The 21,664-nt window shown below is 67.0% G+C and overlaps 2 protein-coding genes across 3 annotated transcripts in view; one reads left to right on the top strand and one right to left on the bottom strand.

Annotated features, from left to right (window-relative positions):
- TTYH3 (tweety family member 3) overlaps positions 1 to 7,563 on the top strand; it is a 28,641-nt gene extending 21,078 nt beyond the window's left edge. Inside the window, exons 12-15 of one of the 2 annotated variants that reach the window (XM_080676395.1) lie at positions 2,016 to 2,189; positions 2,717 to 2,792; positions 3,413 to 3,513; positions 5,257 to 7,563. In XM_080676395.1, coding sequence (XP_080532521.1) covers positions 2,016 to 2,189; positions 2,717 to 2,792; positions 3,413 to 3,481 — 319 coding nt within the window. In that variant the 3' untranslated portion in view covers positions 3,482 to 3,513; positions 5,257 to 7,563. The remainder of the gene's footprint in view (positions 1 to 2,015; positions 2,190 to 2,716; positions 2,793 to 3,412; positions 3,514 to 5,256) is intronic. The other variant, XM_080676394.1, reaches the window with a different exon arrangement.
- A 4,632-nt stretch (positions 7,564 to 12,195) lies between these two features.
- LFNG (LFNG O-fucosylpeptide 3-beta-N-acetylglucosaminyltransferase) lies at positions 12,196 to 20,317 on the bottom strand. The gene is made up of 8 exons (XM_080676408.1): positions 19,825 to 20,317; positions 15,669 to 15,717; positions 15,126 to 15,225; positions 14,841 to 14,994; positions 14,638 to 14,723; positions 14,136 to 14,301; positions 13,449 to 13,534; positions 12,196 to 13,262 (listed from the first exon to the last, which is right to left on the bottom strand). The coding sequence occupies exons 1-8, from the start codon at positions 20,254 to 20,256 to the stop codon at positions 13,196 to 13,198; spliced, it is 1,140 nt and encodes a 379-aa protein (XP_080532534.1). The 5' UTR covers positions 20,257 to 20,317; the 3' UTR covers positions 12,196 to 13,195.
- Between the last annotated feature and the right edge of the window lie 1,347 nt (positions 20,318 to 21,664).

The following is a 21,664-nucleotide window of genomic DNA, read 5'->3' as shown; positions in this document are numbered from 1 at the left end:
CACTCCCGTCTGGCCTGCATAGTTTCTGTTGAGAAATCAGCTGACAGTCGTATGGGTGCTCCCTTGTAGGTAATTAACTGTTTTCCTCTTGCTGCTTTTAATATTCTCTCTTTGTCTTTTGCCCTTGGCATTTTAATTATGATGTGTCTTGGTGTGGTCCTCTTTGGATTCCTTTTGTTTGGGGTTCTGTGTGCTTCCTGGACTTGTAAGTCTATTTCTTTCACCAGGTGGGGGAAGTTTTCTGTCATTATTTCTTCAAATAGGTTTTCAGTATCTTGCTCTCTCTCTTCTTCTGGCACCCCCATAATTCTGATGTTGGTACGCTTAAAGTTGTCCCAGAGGCTCCTTACACTATTTTCACATTTTTGGATTCTTTTTTCTTTTTGCTTTTTTGGTTGAGTGTTTTTTGCTTCTTTGTATTTCAAATCTTTGACTTGATTCTTGCGATCCTCTAGTCTGCTGTTGGGTCTCTGTATAATATTTTTTATTTCAGTCAGTGTATGTTTAATTTCTAGTTGGTCCTTTTTCATATCCTCGAGGGTCTCACTAAATTTATCGGCCTTTTCTAGGAAATTCTTGAAAAACCTTATAACCGTGGTTTTGAACTCTATATCCAGTCATTTGCTTTCCTCCACTTCTTTGATTTGTGACCTGTTTCTTTGTCTCCGCATTTTCGCTGCTTCCCTGAGTTGATAGAGTGGCTTTGTGTGCTAGGTGTCCTATAGGGCCCAGTGGCTCAGCCTCCCCAGTTACCTGAGGTGGACACTCTCGGTGCACCCCTTTGTGGGCTGTGTGTACAGTCTTGTTGTAGTTAAGCCTTGATTGTTGTTGGTATCACTGGGAGGAATTGACCTCCAGGCCAACTGGCTGTGAGGATCAGCTGTGTCTACGATGGGAGAACTGCTGTGCTGGAGACACCCTTATGGGGCCAGACTTGCTTCAGTGGGGCTTTGGTGCTCACTGAGTCTGCCCCGAGTGTGTCCCTTATGGATCTGAGGAGTTGTAATCTGGATGGTCCCACTCTGACCCCAGGGTACACTGGCTCTTGGATTTCCAAGGAGGTGCTGATTTAGCCTCTGCCTGAGGACACCCAGCAGGAGCTACAGAGAGATCTGCAGATTCCTCTTCTTTGTTTGGGGTTTGGAGGTGCCCAGATGAGGCCCAGCTGTGAAGCAATGCACGCTGCTGTGGGGTCTTGGGCCTTGTTTTGGCGGCTCTGGGTCTCTCTGACTCAGCTGCAGTTGGTTAGGTAATTTAGATTTCAAAGAACCAGGCCATTCATAAGCAAAAACCTCTGCGCACAGCTGGGGTGGGGCGGGGTCTCAGGGCGGAGCAAACAGCAATGTCTTCCCGTCAGCCCTGCCCCCCGGGTCTCAGTGTCCCGTGGTAATCGCTGCAAGCACCTCTGAGAGAAAGCCGCCCTCGAGTTCTGCCCGATGCCAGACAGTCCAGTTTCTCCCCGAATGAGTCTGTGTCCCCAGAGTCCCGCCCGGAACTGGAGTTCAGAGCAGTCGGGAGCTTGTGTCTCCCTCCCCCTTGAGAAAGCCAGCTGCGTACTCAGTTGCCAGCCCTCTCCGTGCGCACGTCTCCGTACCTCTGCACTTTACTTCCACAGCTCCTCTGAGTCTCAGTGTGCTTTTCTCTTCCCTTCTAGTTGTAGAGTTTCCACTCGGCCAGCCTTCCTGTGGTTCTGGATGATGTCCATTTTGTCTTTTAGTTGTAGTTTAGAAGTGGTGGTACAAGGCAGCAGTTTAGGTGTTTACCTATGCCGCCATCTTGGTTTCTCCTGCTCCCTCTTCTAATCGGCGGACGGTCCCCATGCCTCTGCAGGCTGAGCCAGGGCCCTGGGTTCCCCATCTCGCAGAGAAACGCGGCGTGATTTGCCGCAGCCCATGGTGCGTGCGTGCCCGAGCCAGGATCGGGGCCAGCAGCACCTGCACAGAGCCGGCCTCGCGGTCGGTGGTGCTGCCCGGGCTCAGCCTGAGCTGGTGCTGGTCCCCCCTACCCCCCCGCAGAGGCCCCGAGGAGGACGGGGAGGAGGAGGCGGCCCCGGGGCCGCGGCAGGCCCACGACAGCCTCTACCGCGTCCACATGCCCAGCCTGTACAGCTGCGGCAGCAGCTACGGCAGTGAGGCCAGCATCCCGGCCGCGGCCCACACCGTCAGCAACGCCCCGGTCACCGAGTACATGTGAGTCGGCGGGAGCTGGGCGCCCAGGCGGGGGCCCGGCCCGCCTGCCCCGGAGCTCAGCGTGGCCACCGGCATGTGCACCGGCCACAGCTCAGAGCCAGAGAAGGGTGCTGCGGGGCGGTGCCGCGGGAGGCCGTGCGGAGAGAAGCAGGGACGGTCCGCAGGGGGGCCACGGAGATGGGGCCTCCCCCAGGGGCTGTCCCGTAGGGAGGCCACTTGGTCAGATGGAGGGAGGCTGTGGCCCAGGGCCCAGGCCCGGCCGCATGGTGGGTGGGCAGCCAGGCGAGGGCAGGCGTGCACCCCGGGCGCACTCTGAGCCCTGGTTACTGTGCTGGGCTCACGGCACCCCTAGGCCCTTGCAAGCTGAGCCGGCCGCATCCAGGGAGGGTGTGCCCGCCCCGCTGGCATCAGGATGGGAGGGTGCGGGGCAGAGCAGGTGCGCACACCGCAGGCTCCGGGACAGGCCCGCGGGCTCCGAGTCGGGACCACGGCCAGCGGTCACTCAGCCCTCTCTCCTTGCTCCTCAGGAGCCAGAATGCCAATTTCCAGAACCCCCGCTGTGAGAACACCCCTCTCATCGGGCGCGAGTCCCCGCCGCCCTCAGTAAGTCTCGGGCAGGAGGCGGGTGGGTGTCTGGCGTTTCCTCTGAGCCTGCAGCGAGCGGGGAGGCGGGCCGAGTGGGCTCACGAGCTGGCCCGGAGGTGCGCCGGCCAGAGCGGGCAGCCCGGGCCCGACGTCTCTCTTCCCACCTGACCTCTCTTCCTTTCCTCTCTGTAACCTTCTGAGCTTCCCCCAGTTCTTGGCCCCTGGCCGGTCCAGCCTGGTCTGGGGTCCCCTTGGCCCTCGGGGCTGAGACGCGGAAAAGAGGGGACACGGTGGTTTGTGCCAAAGGGACGGAGCTTACGGAGAGGCAGCCAGGCGGGCTTCCTGGCAGTGGTGGCTGCAGGGGGCAGGTGGCCAGAGAGGCGAGGCACTTTGCTGTGGAAATCCCTGCCCAGGCCTGCAGTGGCCCCTCGTGCCCTGCCGCACAGAGCTGGCTGGGGGCTGGGGGCTGGAACTGGGGCAGGGGCTCCAGGCTGTCGCCCACGTCCCACTGCCCTTCTCACCGCCCGTTCCGGCCCCGTGGCCTCCTCTGGCCGGCCCACACCTGGCGTTGAGGCTGCACTCTCTCTCTCTCTCTCTCTCTCCCCTGCACCTCCCTCCCCCACCCTGGGCCCTCCTAGCGATATCTGGCTGCCCTGGACTCTGGCAGCCACACGGGCTGGCAGTTTAAGCCCATGGACAGTGCCTGACCGCGGTGGTGGCCATGCCCTCAGAGTGACAGGTACTGAGCCACTTGCGTCCCCTGCCCTGTGCACCGCCACCCACCTGTGCCCCGTGCCTCACGCCCCCTGCTCACCGAGCCCCCTCGCCAGGCTGTCCGTGAGCCCACCTGCCGGGCCTGGGCCGTTCCAGATCAGGGCCGTGGGGGGCTCTGGACAGGCAGGCCTGCGGGCTTGTGGCTCCAGCCCAGCCACAGAGGCCTGAAGCTGGCCCGGGACTGTCACTCACCTCAGGACAGTGAGCCCCCCCCCCCCCCGCCCCCGCCTGGCTGCAGGTGGCCACAGCCCCTCCTGTCACCTCCCAGCAAGGAGACCTGACCCGGAGCCCTGGGCACCCTGCACCTGGTCCCGGGTGCGGCCAGCGGCCTGGCCCTCGCGATGCCGCCTGCAGGTGCCACGTGCACTCAGGTGGCGCGCGGCGTGCAAGCTGCTCCCAGCCGCCCCGAGCTGAGCACCCTCATGGCTGCGTGGCTGCGCCCCCGGCCTCGCTGCATGTCCCAGAATGGCACGCCCTGGTGCCGCGGCTCCTTCCGGATCCTTCCTGGCCCCTGCCGGGCACGTGCCGCCTTCTCCCCACCAGCGCTTCGGGGAGGCCTCTCGGGCCCGGGGCCGCCGACCCACCAGAGCTGGGGACGGCGGGTTAGCGTGCAGCTATGGGGTGACACCCGTGGCCTGTGGCACATGCCTGGGCCTTGGTCCCTACCCCCCATGGGCGTGTGACCCTTTATACACTGCCTGGTCTTAGCACACGCCTCCTCCACATGTTTGTGAGCACATACGTGCACGCACACACACCCCCGCACACGCACGCACGCCCACGTACATGCACGCACACACACCCACGTACGTGCACGCACACACACCCCCGCACACGCACGCACGCCCACGTACATGCACGCACACACACGCACGCACGCCCACGTACATGCACGCACACACACGTACGTGCACGCACACACACACCCGCACACGCACGCACGCCCACGTACATGCACGCACACATCCCCCCGCACACGCACGCACACCCACGTACATGCACGCACACACCCCCCCCCGCACACGCACGCACACCCACGTACATGCACGCACACACACCCCCCCGCACACGCACGCACGCCCACGTACATGCACACACTGAGCAAGGCCCTTGTGCTTCCGGTCAGACAAGGGCAGCTGAGACGTGCAGCCCTCCCCGCCCCCCGTCACCCCGGTCCCTGCGCCTGTGACCTGGGGGAGACCACAGCGGGTATCGCCCGCCCGAGCGCCGCGCGGCTTGGGGGCCTCCTTTCGCGGGAGACTGGCGGAGCGGCCCCCGTGGGCCCTCTGACTTCCTGGGACACAGCCCGCCCCGCCTGGAGCTCTGCTGGGGGGCTCTGCAGGGGTCCTGCGGGGAGAGGCCGGCTTGTGGGTGGCCTTTGGGTCCTGGCATGGAGCCTCTGGGCGCTGGTTTGTGGGGGGCGGGGGGGGGGGCGGAGCTCTGCCTGGCACGGCGCCCACGTGCCCGAGACGGGGATAGGGCCGAGTGTGGTCACCCCACCGGGCAGGAGGCTGGTCCCGATCCGGCCTGGGCCCTCGGGCTCAGAGTCCTGGTGCTGGGCCCGCAGCCCCTCCCGAGCCCGCCCCCAGGCCTGCCAGTCACGCCGTCCGAGTCTGTCCTGCCTGCCCCCAAGGGTGCTTCTGGCTGGCCCCCAGGCCTTGCCCAGCCGGCCCACATCCCGCTCACACCGCTTCCCTGTCTCCCGCAGTACACGTCCAGCATGAGAGCCAAATACCTCGCCACGAGCCAGCCGCGCCCCGACTCCAGCGGCAGCGGCCACTAGACCGCCGGCCCGCCGCCCCGTGCCAATGGCCCTGCTCCTCCCCCAGGCCACCAGCCCCTCCGTGACGCCCGGGCTGCCCCCCCCCCTTTCTGCAGGGGCCCTGCCGGTGGAGATGAGGGAGCTCTGAGCTGCACCCTGACCTCGGGGTCCACGCCTGGACACACGGGAGCGCTGTCGTAGACACCAGGGCCCTCGGGGTCCCTCCCCCCACTAAGGATTTGGGTTCGCAGAGCCCTGCTTGGCCCCTCCCTCCGCAGCCCCGGCGCCTCTGGCCACGCGCTGCCCTCTGCCCGGCGCCTCCTGCTCCTCTGCGTGTCTCCGGCTCTTTCTCTCCCCCCGCCCCCCCACAGGCCCCTCAGCCAGCTGCCAGGGCCTCCCGGGCCCACCCTCTCCGCCTCCCCGGTTTTGCTCTCTCCCTCAGCTCCTGCGGCGCCCGCCCTCCCCGCGGCCAGAGGAAGCCGGTGTCGCCGAGCCTGGGCTGCTCACCGTGGTGCCAAACCCCCCTCCCCCCCCAGGCTTGGCACCCTGTTCCGGGTCATTCTCTGCACTAACCATGTTCCTCATCTCTAGGGTACGCGGGCCGCGGGCTGCACACACTCCCTCCCGGTCCCCTTCCACCCAGGACAGGTGCCGTGTCCTGGAGCCTGGCCTCGGCTGGGGGGGCGGGGGGACACCCAAGCTGCCTGTGAATGAGCCCTTGGCCCTGCCGCCGGGACTAACCACTAACCTCACCCCAGCCCCCCGGCCAGTGTGACCCCGAGTCCAGGAGGACCAGCTGGGACTCGGGCTGAGCAGCCGCTGCTTCTCGGGGCGCTGCTGGGGGGCAGAGGCCAGCGGGCAGCCCCAGGCCCTGGAGACCCCTCCCCGGCAGGTGCTACCCCAGGAGGATGTGGGCTGTCGGACCAAGGTCCCTGCGGCCTCGGTCTCCCTACCTGTGAAGTGGGGGCAAGGCCTCCCTAGGTGCTTCCGGCTTCAGTGTACAATGTTTGCTGCCTCCTGCCAGGGGGCGCCAGCCTCACGGAGGGGCCAGGCCAGGGTCCGAGCCAGGCAGCCGGTCGGGCAGTTACAGACTGTGGGCCCCAACTCCAGAGAGGCCCCTCCCTCCCCCGGGACCTTCTCTCTGTGCTGGTGTCTGGGACCAAAGGGGTGGGGGGGATGGCCCCCCCCCGGGCAGCCTCTGTTGGGAAGGACTCCCCTGGACATGGCTGAACCTCACACACTGTCCAGCGTGCTCCAGGCCCCGTGCCCCCCCCTCCCCGTGGCGGGAGTGTGATGGCCTCTGGTCAGGAGGTGGCCCAGTGGTCCTGCTCGGTGCCAGCCATGTCCTGCTGCTGCTGCGCGCCCCCCCAGGTGAATGGACAGCAGGAGCAGCCGCCCCCCCCCAGACCTGTGCCACCTGGGAGGCCGCCCGGCGTGGGCGGCGTGGGCGTGGCCGCTTGCCTGTGACCCCGAGTCGAGTAAAAGGGGAATCTGGGGGTTCGGACCTGAGCTCCGTGCACAGAGCAGGCGGTTTTCTCTTCCGTTTGGGGGCCTCTTCCTAGCCCTGCCCCTGCCATTGGCCCCGCACCCACTCCCACTCCTGCACCAGTGGGTCCGGGGCCCTCCGGCCTGACTGCATCTTGGGGGGCGGGCCCGGGACCCCATGGGGGGCAGGGAGGCCGCAGAGCCCCACCGGGCTCAGCCCTCCAGGCTGGTGAGCAGGAAGCGGGTTTGGGCAGCCGAAGGCCTGCTTGGAAGTCGGACCCTTCTCCGGGCCACCCCCACCCCATCTCACTATGCAACTCCGTCCCAGCACCAGCCCCCCCCCCGCCCCCAGGACCTGCCGGGCCCCGAGGGGGAGTGGGAGTGGGAGCCGCGGGCAGGGAGCTCTCCTGGGGGGTTTGTTGAGCCCTGATGGCCGCAGGCTCCTGTGCTACAAGATCCATCTCAATGTGAGGAGACCCCCGCCCTCCCGGCCCCTCCCATCTGATGAACATCTGAGCTGCTCCCTGCCTGAGGCCTGAGCCATGGGGCACTGACCTTCGACCCCTGACCTCCCCAGGGCCTTGGCTGGAGGTGCTGTCGCTAATTTTTGTTTGTTTTTTTGCTTTTTTTTTTTTTTTTTTCAAATGGGTTTGGGGTTTGATTTTTATATCTTTGGGGCTTTATTTTTCTTGGCAAATACTAAAATCTCGTCGATGTAATCTCTGTGGTTTCTATTCAGCTTGGGTTTCATGTTTTAAAATAAACAGATTTTAAAAAACAGGCCTCTCCCTGAGATATTTACTCCCGAGGAAGTCTGGGGGGGTGGGGGGGACCGCGTGCGGGGACCCTGGGGGAGGGCAGCAGACCAAGGGCCTGGGGGCTGGGCCTCTGGTCGGCGGAGGTGACAGAGGGGCAGGGCGGGTGTCTGGAGGGCCTTATAAAAGCCGCCTTTGCAACCCTGTGCAGCAGAGGGACCCAGGGACCAGGGTGCTGTGCTGGGGCCCCAGGCAGTGGCGGGGAGGAGAGCGGAAGGGGGGGGGCGGGTGGGGGGTCCCCGAGAGGAGCTTTCCTGAGCCTCGCGGTGCTAGCTCCTGCTCCTTCTGGGCACCAAGGTGGGGACCCCGGAGCTTCCCAGGGCAGTGCCGGCTCCAGTGCCAGCAGGAGGCCTCACAGAGGTCACCTCGGGGAAACCCCAGCTCTCCCCGCCCAGGTGGGAAGCATCATTCTTGTTCTGATCTGAGACTCCGCTCAGAGAGACTCTCATAACCCTGGAGCTGGAGGGTCATGAAGCAAAATACTGAAAGCTGTTGTGGGATATTCCTGTGTCCCTCACCCCAACACCTAACTCTACCCCTACCCCCTAACCCTAACCCTACCCCCCTACCCCCCTACCCCTAACCATATCCCTACCCCTACCCCTAGCTCTAACCCTCACCCCAACACCTACCCCTACCCCTACCCCTAACTACAGCCCTAGCCCTAACCCTGACCCTACCCCTACCCCTACCCCTAACCCCACCTCTACCCCTACCCCTAACCATATCCCTACCCCTAACCCTAGGCCTAACCCTCACCCCAACACCTACCCCTACCCCTACCCCTAACCCTAACCAGAGCCCTAGCCCTAACCCTGACCCTACCCCTACCACTAACCCTAACCAGAGCCCTAGCCCTAACCCTGACCCTACCCCTACCCCTACCCCTAACCCTAACCAGAGCCCTAGCCCTAACCCTGACCCTACCCCTACCCCTAACCCTAACCAGAGCCCTAGCCCTAACCCTGACCCTAACCCTACCCCCCCCTACCCCTAACCATAGCCCTACCCCTACCCCTAACCCTCACCCCAACTCTTAACCCTAACCCTGACCCTACCCCTACCCCTAACCCCATCCTTACCCCTAACCCTAACCCTAACCCTCACCCCAACACCTAACCCTACCCTAACACTAAGCCTATGCTTAACACTAGCCCTAAACCCAGCCCTAACTCTAACCCTTATGCTTAACGATAACCCTAACCCTAATCCTATGCCTATCCTTAATTCTAAGCCTAACCCTAACCCTAACCATAACCCTATCCCTATGCTTAACACTAACCCTAACCCTATGCCTACCCTTAACCCTAACCCTAGCCTGAACCTAACCCTAACCCTCACAATAGCCCTAGCCCTAACCCTAACCTTATTCCTAACCCTTACACTAGCCCTAACACTTACCCTATCACTAACCCTAACCCTAGCCCTAGCCCTAACCCTATCTCTATCCCTAACCCTATCCTTAACCCTAACCCTATCCGTATCCTTAACCCAAACCCTAACCCTGTCCCTATCTTTAACCCTACCCCTAACGCTATCTCTACGCTTAACCCTATGCTTAATTCTAACCCTCTCTCCCTATTCTTAATCCTGACCCTAATCCTATCCCTAACCCTAACCCTATCCCTATCCCTACCCTTAATCCTAACCCAACCCTAACCCTAACCCTAACCCTAACCCTAACCCTAACCCTAACCTATCTGTTAGGATGTTAGGATTAGGGCTAGGGGGTTAGTGTTAGTGTTATGGTTAGGGGGTTAAGGTTAGGGTTAGGGGTTAAGGTTAGGGCTAGGGTGTTAGTGTTAGGATTAGGGGGTTAGTGTTGGGGTTAAGGTTAGGGTTAGGGGGTTAGTGTTAGTGTTTAAGGTTAGGGATAAGGTTAGGGTTAAGGTTAGGGTTAGGGTGTTAGTGTTAGGATTAGGGGGTTAGTGTTAGGGGGGTTAAGGTTAGGGTTAGGGTGTGTTAGTGTTTAAGGTTAGGGATAGGGTTAGGGTTAAGGTTAGGGCTAGGGTGTTAGTGTTAGGATTAGGGGGTTAGTGTTGGGGGGGTTAAGGTTAGGGTTAGGGGGTTAGTGTTTAAGGTTAGGGATAGGGTTAGGGTTAAGGTTAGGGTTAGGGGGTTAAGGTTAGGGGGAGCCTGTGCCTCCGTGTGGGTGCTGAGCAGGTGGAGGCCTGGGAGAAACGGTTCAGGCCAGAGGCCTGGCCCGGAGGATGTGGAAGGCAGAGTCCAGGGGAGGGGAAGGTGAGTTCAAGGGCATGACCTGACCTGGGATTTCAGGCAGAGGAGGCCTCGGAGGGTGAGGGGTCAGGGAACCAGTGGTGTCAGAAAAGCTGGACCGAGGAGGGGGTGGCCTGGCCTTGTGGTCATGGGCAAGGCCTGGGCAGTGTCCTCGGAGGATGAGACCCGGGCTGGGCTTGGGGACAGACTGTCAGGGGCCCCGATGGGCTGGGGCGGCCCTAGAGCTGCATTTCCAGGACGCTGCTGGCGGGGGTTCAGCTGTGAGCACCACACAGAGGAGCAGCCAGGGGTTCGGCTGGGATGGGCCGTGGAGCCAGGGCCGGGGCCGGGTCCGGCTGCCCCTGGATGTGACCCTCGCTGCACGAACCAAATGCTGGGCACAACGTTGGGACCCTGAGGTGAGCTTTGCAGAGCAAGTGGGGGCTGCGGGCTGGAGAGGGTCTGTCCGCCCTGCCTGGGGGCTGCGCCCCTAGAACAGGGCCAGGTCCTGGGAAAGGCGAAGCCACCACCTCTGGCCACCAGGTGGCGCCAAAGGCCCGCAGTGGGTGGTCCATGGAGGGTCCTGGAGGCCTGGGGTGGGGGTAAAGGGAGCTCTGTGTGGGCATATAATCTGGGCAACCCGCAGGCCTGGGTGCCTCCCGCCACGTGCCCATGTGCTCCGGGCCCTCCACGGGCATCCACCAGCCTGGGGTGGGCAGACAGGCCTGGGCAGCCGCGGAGGGCCAGCCGGCCTGGCAGACAGAGGGCCGAGGCCGCCCTGGCCACCCACATCTCCTCTGCTCCCCCGTCCTGAGCGGGCGGGCCTGGCGCAGCCCAGCTGGGTCTGGCTTAGGTCTGCGGAAGGCCCTGCTTGCTGCTGGCTGGCTTCCTGGGCGCCCCTACCTCCCCACTTCTCAGGCGTGCTGATCTGCGGGGGCCCCCCACCTGTGCCCCGCTGTGCTGGGGCCTGGAGCCCCCTCCTCGGCACTGAAGCTCGGCAGAGCCTTTCCGCTCCAGCTCAACTCCCTTGGGGAAGCCAGCCTCAGGGCCAGTGGGGAAGAAGCTTCAACTGAGCAGAGGGGCCCCACCCTGCACCCCTCAGCCTGCCCAGCCTGGCCCCGCCGCCCTGGCCGCCAGAAGCTCAGCGAGGCATCACCAGCCCCAGCACAGGGGCTGCGTTTTTATTCTGAGAGCCCGGGCCAGGCCGGCAGCCTGGGAGAGGCCAGGCAGGGCCGGGGGACACGGACCTGGGGCCCAGTGTGTGTGGGTTGGGGACAGTGGTGCCCCCAGAGGGTGGGGCATGCCGAGGGCCCCTCTTCCGCCTCCATGGCACCTGCTGGGGAGGCCCCTCCTGCGGACGGAGACGTTCCTGTCGCCCTTTAGCGGCTCACTCCGAGGCCCCAGCCTGCTCCTCTGTGGGGCCCCCAGGCCCGAGCCCCAGGGGGCCAGCTGGGAGGGGCCTCAGCTCCGAGGAGGACTCCATCTGCCACACCTGTGCCCAGGCCCTGCCAGCTCTGCGGAGACCATGCCAGCTCCCGAGGAGCCCTGGGCCTGACTCACCCGGCAGGAAGGAGGCCCGTGGCCGAGGCCCGTACCCGGCAGCTGCTCTGTGTCACTTCCCCCACCATCCAAGACGTGCTGCTCCCCCGCCGAGTGCGCACGGGGTGCTCAGGGGCTACACCGGGTGACGGCGAGGGGCACGCCTTCCCCTTCCCTCCCCCCGTCCCCGTCACGCCAAGGACTCTGGAAGCCACGCTATGCTGACTCGGGCCTGTGCACGGCAAGGTGGGGCGAGGCCCCCGCCAGGTGCCCACAGGCCAGGCAGCCAGCAGCCAGGGCTGTGATGGGGCCGAGCCTGGGGCTGGTGGGGTGGGGCTGGCATTCTGCCCCCAGTGGCTGCGGGTGGGGTGGGGGGGGAGCACCAGTTCCTTTTTGAGGTGCTGCTCAGGCTGAGCTCGGAGCAGAGAGGAGGCGGGACCCTCTAGTCCCAGGGAGGTCGGGGAGGAAGAGGAAGTGAGGGCTGTCCAGGGTGCTCGGGAGCGGGGGCAGGGGCTGCCCCTGCCAGCGGCATAGCAGCTCCTCCAGCCGGACCCGTCGGGGTGCGCTGGCATGCAGCCTGCCCAGAGACCGGCACCGGGAGGCCAGGGTCTGGGGCCAGCCTGGCCTCCGAGTTTGAGCCCTTCAGCACCCCAGCTGCCTGGCCCTGGCGTCACGCGCTCCAAGCCTCAGCTTCCCCACCTGCAAAATGAGGCCGGGCGGTGGCCTCTGTGGTGGCTGTGAAGGCAGGTCAGGAGGCCCCGGCCAGGCCCCAGCGGGTCCCTTCTCCCCTCGCCTCCCCCTGCGAGCGCCAAGGGCGAGTGACAGGACCCCAGAGCACTGCCCGAAAGCACCTTTATTCACAGCAAGGACGTCACCATAGCAACCACACTGCGATTCCCTGAGAACGGTCCCTTATTGTCCGCCTTCCTAGCCGCGTCTTTGCAGGAAGAAAAGCAGAAGACACGGCCAGGTGCGCCCTGGGGCCGACGGGAGGTCAGCCGGTCAGCCGCCGGGCATAAAACTCAGGTGCTTCCGGCTTCGGCCACAGAGATGACCCCAAGGGTGGCTTCTGCTTTTTCTGATCCACAGAAACGACAAAACCACGCCCTCCCCGTTCCCCGAGAGCAAGACAAGGACACCCCACTTTTTACAGCCCACCCCCGTTTGAAACAAGCACAGTAAAAAAATACTGTCACAATATTTACAGACACGCCCACTGTGGGCGACGGGCCTCCACTTGGGAGAGGAGATACGCTCAGCTCTGCCTCCCCATCTGGGGGGACAGAGGCAAGACCTCTGAGAGGGCCGCTCAGGGCGGGGGGGCACTGTCCTCCCAGCCACACGGCCACGGGGCTTCACAGGGCTGCTGGGCAGGGCCAGAGCTCAGTGAGGGGAGGAGGGGACCAGGCCACTGTCCGCTAAAACCCAGCTTCCGTCCAGGGCTCAGCTGTCCTGGGGGCTCCGGGACAGGTGCCCGGGCACGGGGCCTCAGCTGGGCAGGGCAGCCCTGACCCCTTTCTGCCCAACAGACCCCCCCGCACCCCGCAGAGCCACACAGAACCCCCTCACAGTGGCCGCTGCCGGACCACTCCCCCCGGCCTGGGCTCGGAGCCCCTGGCCCTCGGAGCGCGGGGCCGGCTGGGGCGCTGGTGCCCGCTCCTCGGCCGAGCAGAGCAGAGCTTCCAGCAGCCTGCGGCCCAGTGGGCACACGTACACTCACGGAGGCACAGCCCTGGCAGCCGCAAATAACAAGGCCAGGACGGCCCAACAGGGGTCCCCGGGCCCTTTGGGTACCGGGGCGGCCGGGGACGGGGTCTCAGCCGCGACTGCTAGAAGACGGCGGTGTGGGGACACCAGGGTGTGTCGGGGTACAGGCGGCAGTGGATGGAGCGGAACCTGCGGGGACAGAGTGGGGGGGGGGCTGGTCTGCGTGGGGTGGGGGTCCCACGGCACCCGGGGGCCCCCTTTGCCCTAGCAGGGGGCCTGGGCACTTGATGGTCCAGCCTGCCTCCTCCAGAGCCCCCCCCCCCCCACCCGGGGACTCGAGGTAAGCCTCGCCCCATCGGGCCTCCGTCTCCCCACCTGGAAGGGTCGGCCTCCACTGAGAAGGGCCCCTTAATATGGACCGCGTTCCGCTTGTTCTCAAACGTGCCGTAGCTCAGGGTGACCTGCGTGAGAGGGCGGGGTAGTGCTGGGAGGACGGGGACACCCCGCCTTGGCCCCAGGCTGGCCACGTGGCCCTGAACGAGGGGACAGCTAGCCTGCTGCCCGCCTCAGGCCAAGCAGGAAGGTGATGAGCCACGCGGCACCCCCCCACCTCTGCGCACCCCAGGAATGAGGGTCTAGGGCAGCCATGGGCAAACTACGGCCCGCAGGCCGGATCCGGCTGTTCTATCCGGTTCTCTTGCTCTCCCCTCCGCTCCTTTCCTTTGAATTTATATCAGTTCACACAAACACTCCATCCATGCTTTGGTTCCGGCCCTCCGGTCCAGTTTAAGAACCCATGGTGGCCCTCGCGTCAAAACGTTTGCCCACCCCTGGGTGCTGTGAGCGAGAGGAGACCCCGCATGCAGGACCAGGCCCCAAAGGCACAGAGCCGGGGTGTCGGGCTGCAGACAAACATGGGGAGAGTGGACCGAGGGTCTGAGTGGGGTCCTGCTGGCGGGGGGACCCTGGGGGTCTGGGTGGCAGCCAGCAGGGCCCTTCCCGGCCTCCCTGTGAAGCGGCCCCTCCTCCGCGCCCCCTCCGCCCGCCCGCCCCCCGGGGTACCTGCTGGTGCAGCTCCGAGGCGGGGACCTGCTGCAGGTTCTCCAGGTGCGAGTGGAAGAGGCCGCTGCGGATAAGGCGCACGCCCAGCAGCGCCTCCACGATGTAGCCCACCGTGCAGTCGTCCGGCAGCCGGATGCGCTCGGCCGTGCTCACGAAGTGGCCCCCGCTGTGGGCGGAAGAGGCGCTGCTCCAGAGGAGGTGGACAAGCCCCGGGCCGCCTGCCAGCCTCTCCCGTCCCCGAGCCCCACCCCCACCGGCTCCGGCCAGCCTGCGGGTTCTGAGCCGGAGCTGCTGGTGCGGCACGGGGTCTTGCCCACGGCCCCTGCCCTGGGTGCTAGCTCCCTGCTGGCAGAGGCGAGAAGTGGGGGGAACCTCGCCTCAACCTGCCTGTGCACGTGGGGTTGGGGGACACCAGCTGCTGGGACGATGACCAGGCCCGCAGCATGTGGGGGAGGGGGGTGCTCAGGACCGGGGCAGCCTGGCCTGTGCCCGAGGCACTCACCTGGCCCACGGGCTCATCTTCAGGGCCAGTCCTCGGCTGATGCAGAAGCCAGCTCCCCCCGTGGCAAACCAGAAGTGGACAGGGCGCTGCAGAACGGGGGGGGGGGGGGGGCGTGGTGAGACCCTGCCCCCGGGCTGCAGGGACCCACAGCCTCCCCCCTCGCCCCCCTCGCCAGCCCAGGCGAGTCCGGGCTGGCCGCTCACCATCTTATTCTCGCCGACCCTCTCGGTGGCCTGGATGGGCCGGTCCAGGCTGGGCTTGCCGATGTACACGTCCTGGGTGTGCGGGTAGCCGGCCAGCAGGCGCAGCAGGGCCCACACGTTCACGTAGTTGTCATCGTCCACGTGGCAGAACCACCTGCGGGCGGGCGGGCAGGCGGGGCAGGCCGTCAGGGAGTGGGGGGGTCCCGGCTGTGCAGGGGGGAGCTGCCAGGAGGGGGCCTGGTGGAGGGGGGGATGCCCGGGGCCCTGCCCGAGGCCCACACTCACTTCCTCCCGGACGCGACGAAGCGGTCATACTCCACGGCCATCTTGCAGGACAGGGCCTGGCGGCTGTGGGCGGCCGAGCAGTTGGTATTGATCACGTTGCCTGCGGACGAGGGGAGGGCTGCAGTGCGGGCGGGCAGGCTCCGGAGGGCAGCCGGGCCTGCGGTTGCCCAGCGCCGGAGGGCAGACAGGGTGGGCGGCTGGCTCTGTCCCAGGGCGCCGGGGCTCCTGTAAGCCGCGCCCCGTGTGGGTTCCCCAGGCCTGGCGAGCGCCACTCCCCTCCCCCAGCCCTGCCTGGCCCCGGCCGCCCCGCCCCTGCCCATTCAGGCGGCTTTTTCCCAGCACCGGCCACCTGTTGCTCAAAGGGGCCGGGGAGCTGAAAGGACCTCGTTTGCATGAGAATTGGGGGGGCGAGTGGTGGGGCGGGGCGCTGAGCAAACCAGTTGAGTAAACTGCTCCTGGCCTCCGTGACCTCTCGGGAGGGGAGAAGGACGGGGGACGATTCCCGCTGGGAGTGGAGTTCCCTGCCCCCAGGTTCAGGCTCACCCACGCGCTGGGCCAGGGCCTCGTCCTCCCCGTCGGTGAAAATGAACGTCTGGAAGGAGAAACGGGCCTTGAACGGGCGCCCCGTGTCCCCGACCCCGGCAGGGGCAGGGCCGGGCACACGGGGTCTCCGTGGCCGTGGCCGTCACGCCCGCTCCCCACCCTCCTCCGGGCCTCCGTTTCCCCGCGTGCACTGCCTGAGGGGAAGAAGGGCTGGGGTTTATGCAGACCCCACCCCACCCCCACGTCGACAGCTGGGCCCAAGGTCACCCGGCAGCTGTGCAGGCACGAGCCGGGGAGGCGGGGGCCCCGCCCAGCCGCCAGGTAACCGGCTCCGGCGCACCTGGCGGGCACACACCCTTATTGACACAGCGCCCGGCCCGGGGGAGGGGCGGAGGGCGGAGGGCCGGCGGAGGAGAGGAGCTGGGCTTTGCGAAGCCAAGTCTCAATCAGTCGAGGACAAAGGCCTCTGCTGGGCAGCTGCCAAGTCCTGCGGACAAAGGGTCCGGCGGGAGGATGAGTCACCGGCATTGTCCGCCCGCTTTGTCCCGGCCGCGGGCGCGGGGCGGCCTTAACTCGGCCGCGTTAAGCGAGAGTGGCCGCACTGCCCATTACCATACAGCTGGCCTGGTTAACCGGCCGGGCTGGGCTGAGGTCCGGCGGGCAGGGGCGCAGTCCTCAGGCTGGGCCTTCAGGCCTGGGGGAGGGGCGGGCACACATCCCTTGGCCGTGTGACCCGCGGGCAGGTCACCTTCTCTGGAGACACAGACGGTTCGTAGGGAGGAGGTGGCAGGCCGCACGCGCCCCAGCCTGCCGATCTGCGTCCCGCCCGCCCCCCCCCCCCCGCCCCCGCCCGGCTCACCCACGCCGCCCAGCAGGGGCAGGAACACCGGGCTGGAGACAGGCCGGGCCCGAGCCACATCAAGGGCTCACCTGTGCCAGCAGGGCTGCCTCCTGACAGGATGGAGCCTCAGAGGGGATGGGGGTGACGGGGCGGGGCCAGGAGCTGCCGGCGCCCGCCTGGGCTGGTCGGCACACGGGAGGAATGTTCCCTCCTCCGCCCGCCCGCCCAGCGCGTGCCGCTGATGTACCCAGCCTGGCTGAGAGCTGAGGCTGGGGCCCGGGGGTGGGGGGCGCTGCTCGAAGCACAGGCAGCAGGGGACCCCCCCACCCCATGCCCGCCAGGCCTCGGTTGCCTTCTGTGCACCAACGGGTCCTGGGACGGATCTCGCATGTGCAGGCCTGGCCCACAGTGCACACCCAGGGACCTGGGGCCCACCTGGGGGGCCCATCAGCACCTGGGCGGCCCAGCTCCTCCCCCCACAACCCCAGACCCCAGCGGCCACAAGCTTGGGGACCCCAGGCTTAGTGCTAAGGGGGTTGCTGGCTGGCTCCATGCACAGCCTCTCACATACACACAGCCCTCCTCAGGGAGCTCAGCAGACACCCCGGGGCGGCCCGCACGCACAGACACGCACCGGCCCCCCGCCTGCTCCCCAGCACCTCGGCCAGGAATGCCGTGGGAGGCTGGGGCCGGCCTGTGCAGACGCCCCTGCGCTGGATTAAAAGGAAAATGCTTTCTTAATGAGATCAAGCGAGGCCTGTTCTCCCGCGCTTGCTGGTGCCCTAAAAACCCGGCCCAAGGCTACGGAGATTAAAGTCACCTTTGTGGGGAGAGGCAGCCTGCTGCCGGGAGAGCACTCGCAGGGCGGGGCTGGGGCGGGAACGGGCCTCCCGTCTCCCCACATCAGAGCAGCCGGCAGAGGGACGGGCGCTGGCCGCCCCCACCGCTCAGAGGCTGTTTCCCGCTCAACGCAACGGGCAGAGCCAGACTCCTGTGTCCGGAGCAGAGCGGTGGGCACCATGACTGCCCGAGGGCACCGGCGGGGACACCGAGGCCAGAGAGGGGTGCCCCCAGCCTGGGGCAGAGGAGGTGCTTGGCCCCCCGGCCTTGCTTTCCAGGGACCTGGCGAGACACCCCGGGGGCCCCCTCCCCGCTTCCCCCGCCGACGGGCAGGAGGAGGAAGAGCGGGCGGCAGGGCTGGCGAGGGGGGGGCGCACACAGGAAGCGGCATTGTTCCTGGAGCTGCGATTCAAAGAAACACAGGATGCCAGGCTCTCCCCCACCATTGTGGCCGCTGCCACCGCCACGCCGGCCCACTCCTGGGAGGAGCGAGCGAGGAGGACCCTGCGGGCCAAAGGCCCAGTGCCTCACCCTGGACGTCAAGGCCCGGCACAGTGTGGACCGCCCCCCCCCCCCCCGCCGTCACTGCCATTGCTGGAAGTTTCTCCAACACCCACCCCCCCCCTTGCTTGTGCTTATGGTGCCTGGACGGCTCTTTCTGGGCATTTCCGCTTCGTCTAGCTCAAAGGGCACCTCCTCCAGGAAGTCCCCCTGCCCCTCACGTGGGTCAGCTGCCCACTCTCAGGCTCACACACCCTCTCTGGGTTTCCCCCACCGCAGCCCTGACTTCCTCCGCTCTCCCCCTCAGCCCGGGTCTGAATCAGTGCCCGGGCAGAGAGGCGGACCCTCCGCTGACAGGAACTGATGCCAGGGGGGCAGGTCGGGCCCTTCCCGGGTGGGGTCAGCGGCGGGATGGAAGCGCAGCCCTGCATCTGGGTGGGAGTGCGCCCCCTCCCTGCCTCTGAGTGCCCGCTGGGCTCGGGTCCCGAGCAGCCTGCCTCTTTAACAAAGCCCTGGGAGGCAAGCCTTCCCATTTCCGAGACGAGGAGACTGAGGCTCGCGCCCAAGATGCCTCAGCTCTGCTGGCACTGGTACCTGAGACCCTTCCCGTGCAGAGAGGCCCCAAGTCCACGAGGGGGGCGCTGAGGGCTGCTGGCAGCCCAGAGAGGCTGAGCAGGGGGCCAGAGGTCACACAGCAGGAGGCAGCGCGGGGAGGGGCGGCCTCTGGGACGCAGCCCGGCCAGGACTGTCAGTCAGAGCCATGGGGGGGGGGGACCGGGACCCTCATCGCCAGGCAACCTGAGTGGCCAGCGCCGGCGGTTCCCATGGAGGCAGAGCTGCACACAAGAGGCCGGGGCCTTTCTCGCTGAGAAAGGGGCTTTGTTACCTTGCCCGAGCGGCCTGCGTGAGAGCCGCCCCGCGCTGGGAATCCTAACGGCCCGGCCGCCAAACAAAACCCGCGCCCGCCCGCAGCCCCCTCCCGCGGCCGCCGAGCCTCTGGGAAAGACGCTGTGTTCCCAGGAGCGGCCACGGGCTCCCCAGGGCCCCTCCCCAGGCCGGACCCGACAAGACCCTGGCCCCTCGCCCTTGTCGTGACCTCAGCACAGCCCCGACCCAAAGCTGGACTCAGGGGGGCCAGAGAGCCTTGGGCCTGGAGGGCTGAGGCAGGGACGAAGAGTGAGGGGTCTTCTCTGAGCCCCCCCCCCACCCCAGCCAAGGATCCCTCGCCCTCACCCCAAATGCCCAGTCAGTCCCCTGACTCTCCCAGCCGCCAGCCCCCTGCCAGGGCCCTCCCCCGCCCCCCCAGCCCGGGGCACACGGCTGCCCCCGCCCCACCGCCTTCTGCAGCCTGGGGTGTGTCAGCGTGTGTAGGAAGTGGACGTTCCATGTGGGGCATTCAACACCCGCCCAGCGGAGGGAGTCTCGGCACCCCCCAGACCCAGGGCTCTTTCTTCCCAGATGTGCTCCCCGGGGTGCCACACCACCCAGCTCCGGTTATCCTCAGGAATGACTTGGTCCCCATCCCATAGCAACCACCCGGTTAGGGAGGGGAGACCTGCCCTGGGCCCAGGAGGTGCCCCCATTCCACCTCTAAGAAAAGTCTTTCTCCCCAGGGAAGTGGGGCCCAGGGTGGAGGCCCCAGGCAGAATCCGGGGACAGTAACGCCCTAGTAACGCCCCCCCATGTCTGGGGGCAAGAGCATCGCAGGGCACCAACCCCCAGCACTGGCGGCTGGTGCAGGGTCAGTGCGTGGCACCCTGCGCTCTGGAGGTCGGCTGCGGGCGGACCCAGCCCACTTGCACCTCGGCCCGGGGAGAGCGGTCCCGCCAGGCAAACGGGGCGGGAAGGGGCTGGACGGGCGTCGCTGCCCGCACACATCCCGTGGCGGGGCAGCGACGTGGCCTGCGCCATCGGACACGGCCACCAGCTGGGCAAGGCCGGGGCCCCCCTCGCCCTCCCAGGCGTGGGGCTCACCATCTCCTTGTGGCGCGAGATCCAGGTCTCCAGCAGCAGGTCGAGGCGCGCGCGGTGGAACTTTCTGGTCGTCTTCACGGCGATGAACACGTCGTGGGGCGCGAGCGGCTCCGCCTGGGGCCGCGGGTGGCCGTCGGAGGGACGGGCGGCGCCCCCGGGCGGTGGGCCCGCGTCCCTGCGCGCGCGGGTCAGCAGGCTGAAGTACTCGGACAGGCTGTGCACCTCGCGGGCCAGCGCCCCGGGCGCCGCCGCCGCCGCCTCCAGCCCCGGCGCCGGGGCCACCCCCACGGGGCCCGCCAGGCTGCGCAGCGCGCGCCGGCCGCGCTCGGCGGGCGCCGGGGGCGGCGGTGGGTCGGCCGTGAGCACCAGCAGGCAGGCGAGCAGCGCTCCCGCCAGAGCCAGCAGCAGGCGGCGGCCGCAGCGCTTGAGCATCGTGGGGTGCGCGCTGCCCGGTGCGCGCCGCCCCACACACCGCGCCGAGCGCCCGGGTCCTGCAGCGCGTCCTGCGGCGCCCCGCCCGCGCCCTGCGCACTTAAAGTCTCCCGGCCCGGCCCCGCCCCCGGGGCGGGCCTTCCGCGAGGCCACGCCCTCGCCACGCGCTCACTGGCTCCCGGGGCGGGGCCTCGCGCGAATTGCCCCCCAGACCCTGCCGCGCCCACGTGGGGCCGCGGCGGGGGTCTGGGAACCGCGCAGAGGGCGCCACAGCCCCGCCCTCTGCGCTCCGGTGCGCGCCCCGCCCCTCCCGGTGGCTCTCGGCGGGCAGCCCGGAGCGTGGGGCTCTGAGCCCACCGTTCCCTGTGGCCCTAAAGGGGAAACCCAGGCTGGCCAGCGCCCGCGGGGCTGCACCCTGTCGTCCGGCACGCGGAGGGGTGCGCCTCGGCCCGCTGACCCGGATTCTGGGATAGGGGCCCCGGCTCCAAGGTCCCATAAGGGACGCCCTACTTCCTCGCTTTGCGCTTCCCGCCCGGAGCCTGGCTTCCTCCCCGCGCGGGCCAAGTCCCGGGGCGGCGCCTGGGTGGACGGAGGGCTGGGTCCAGCGCAGCTGTTTTCAGTGTCGGGAGGAGCTCAGCCACCTGAGCCGCAGGTGGGGAGGGACGCGAAGGTCCCGTGACCAAGCACCTGCTCCACCCTCGGCCTCGGCGCCCATTTCCTGGAATCCCAGCCAAACGTCGCGGGGGGGGGGGGGGATTGGTCCCCGAATCCTCCCGGCGCCCCATGGCGAGGAGACACGAAGGCCGCCCCTCCCCGCACGGGATGAAAGGCGGCCTTCTGTCCCATTTGGTCCCTCCGGGCTCGGGCCAGATGTGGGCCAGCTGTGCCCCGCCCCCGGCACACGGGCGGCAGCCACCCCCGGCCCTTCCCACGGGTCGGCCGGCCCACCGCACGAGCAGGGGCGGCAGGAATGTGCGCCCGCAGACCGGGTGGAGGGTGAGGGGTGAGGGGCCCGGAAGTGACCAAGGCCCCCCCAGCGTGGGATGGGGATCCGATCCCCCCCTCCCGGCCCGCAACACAGTCCGGAAGCGCGGCTGGGGGCGGCTCTCCGCTTGGTTGCGCCTCCTTCCCCTCCCGCTGCTGCTCCGGGACCACCAAGGTTCCCCTGGTCGCCCCCGCCCCCGACCCCCCGCGCTCACTGCCCACTGGCCCCTCATCTCCCCGCGCTGTCCCTCTGTCTGTCTGCGGTGGCGTCGTCAGTCGTTCCCTCCACCTGCATGTCCACCGCAGGAGGACAGGCCTGCTGCATGGCAGGCCCTCCGCGGAGGGGGGAACACGGCCTGCTACCAGGCTCCGCGCGGAGGGCTGCGCCGTTTGCTGTCAGGGCCCGGCCCCGTCGTGGGTGGGG

Source organism: Plecotus auritus (genome assembly GCF_963455305.1).
Source record: "Plecotus auritus genome assembly, chromosome: 6".
Lineage (NCBI taxonomy): Eukaryota > Metazoa > Chordata > Mammalia > Chiroptera > Vespertilionidae > Plecotus > Plecotus auritus.
This window is presented reverse-complemented; position numbering and strand designations above follow the sequence as displayed.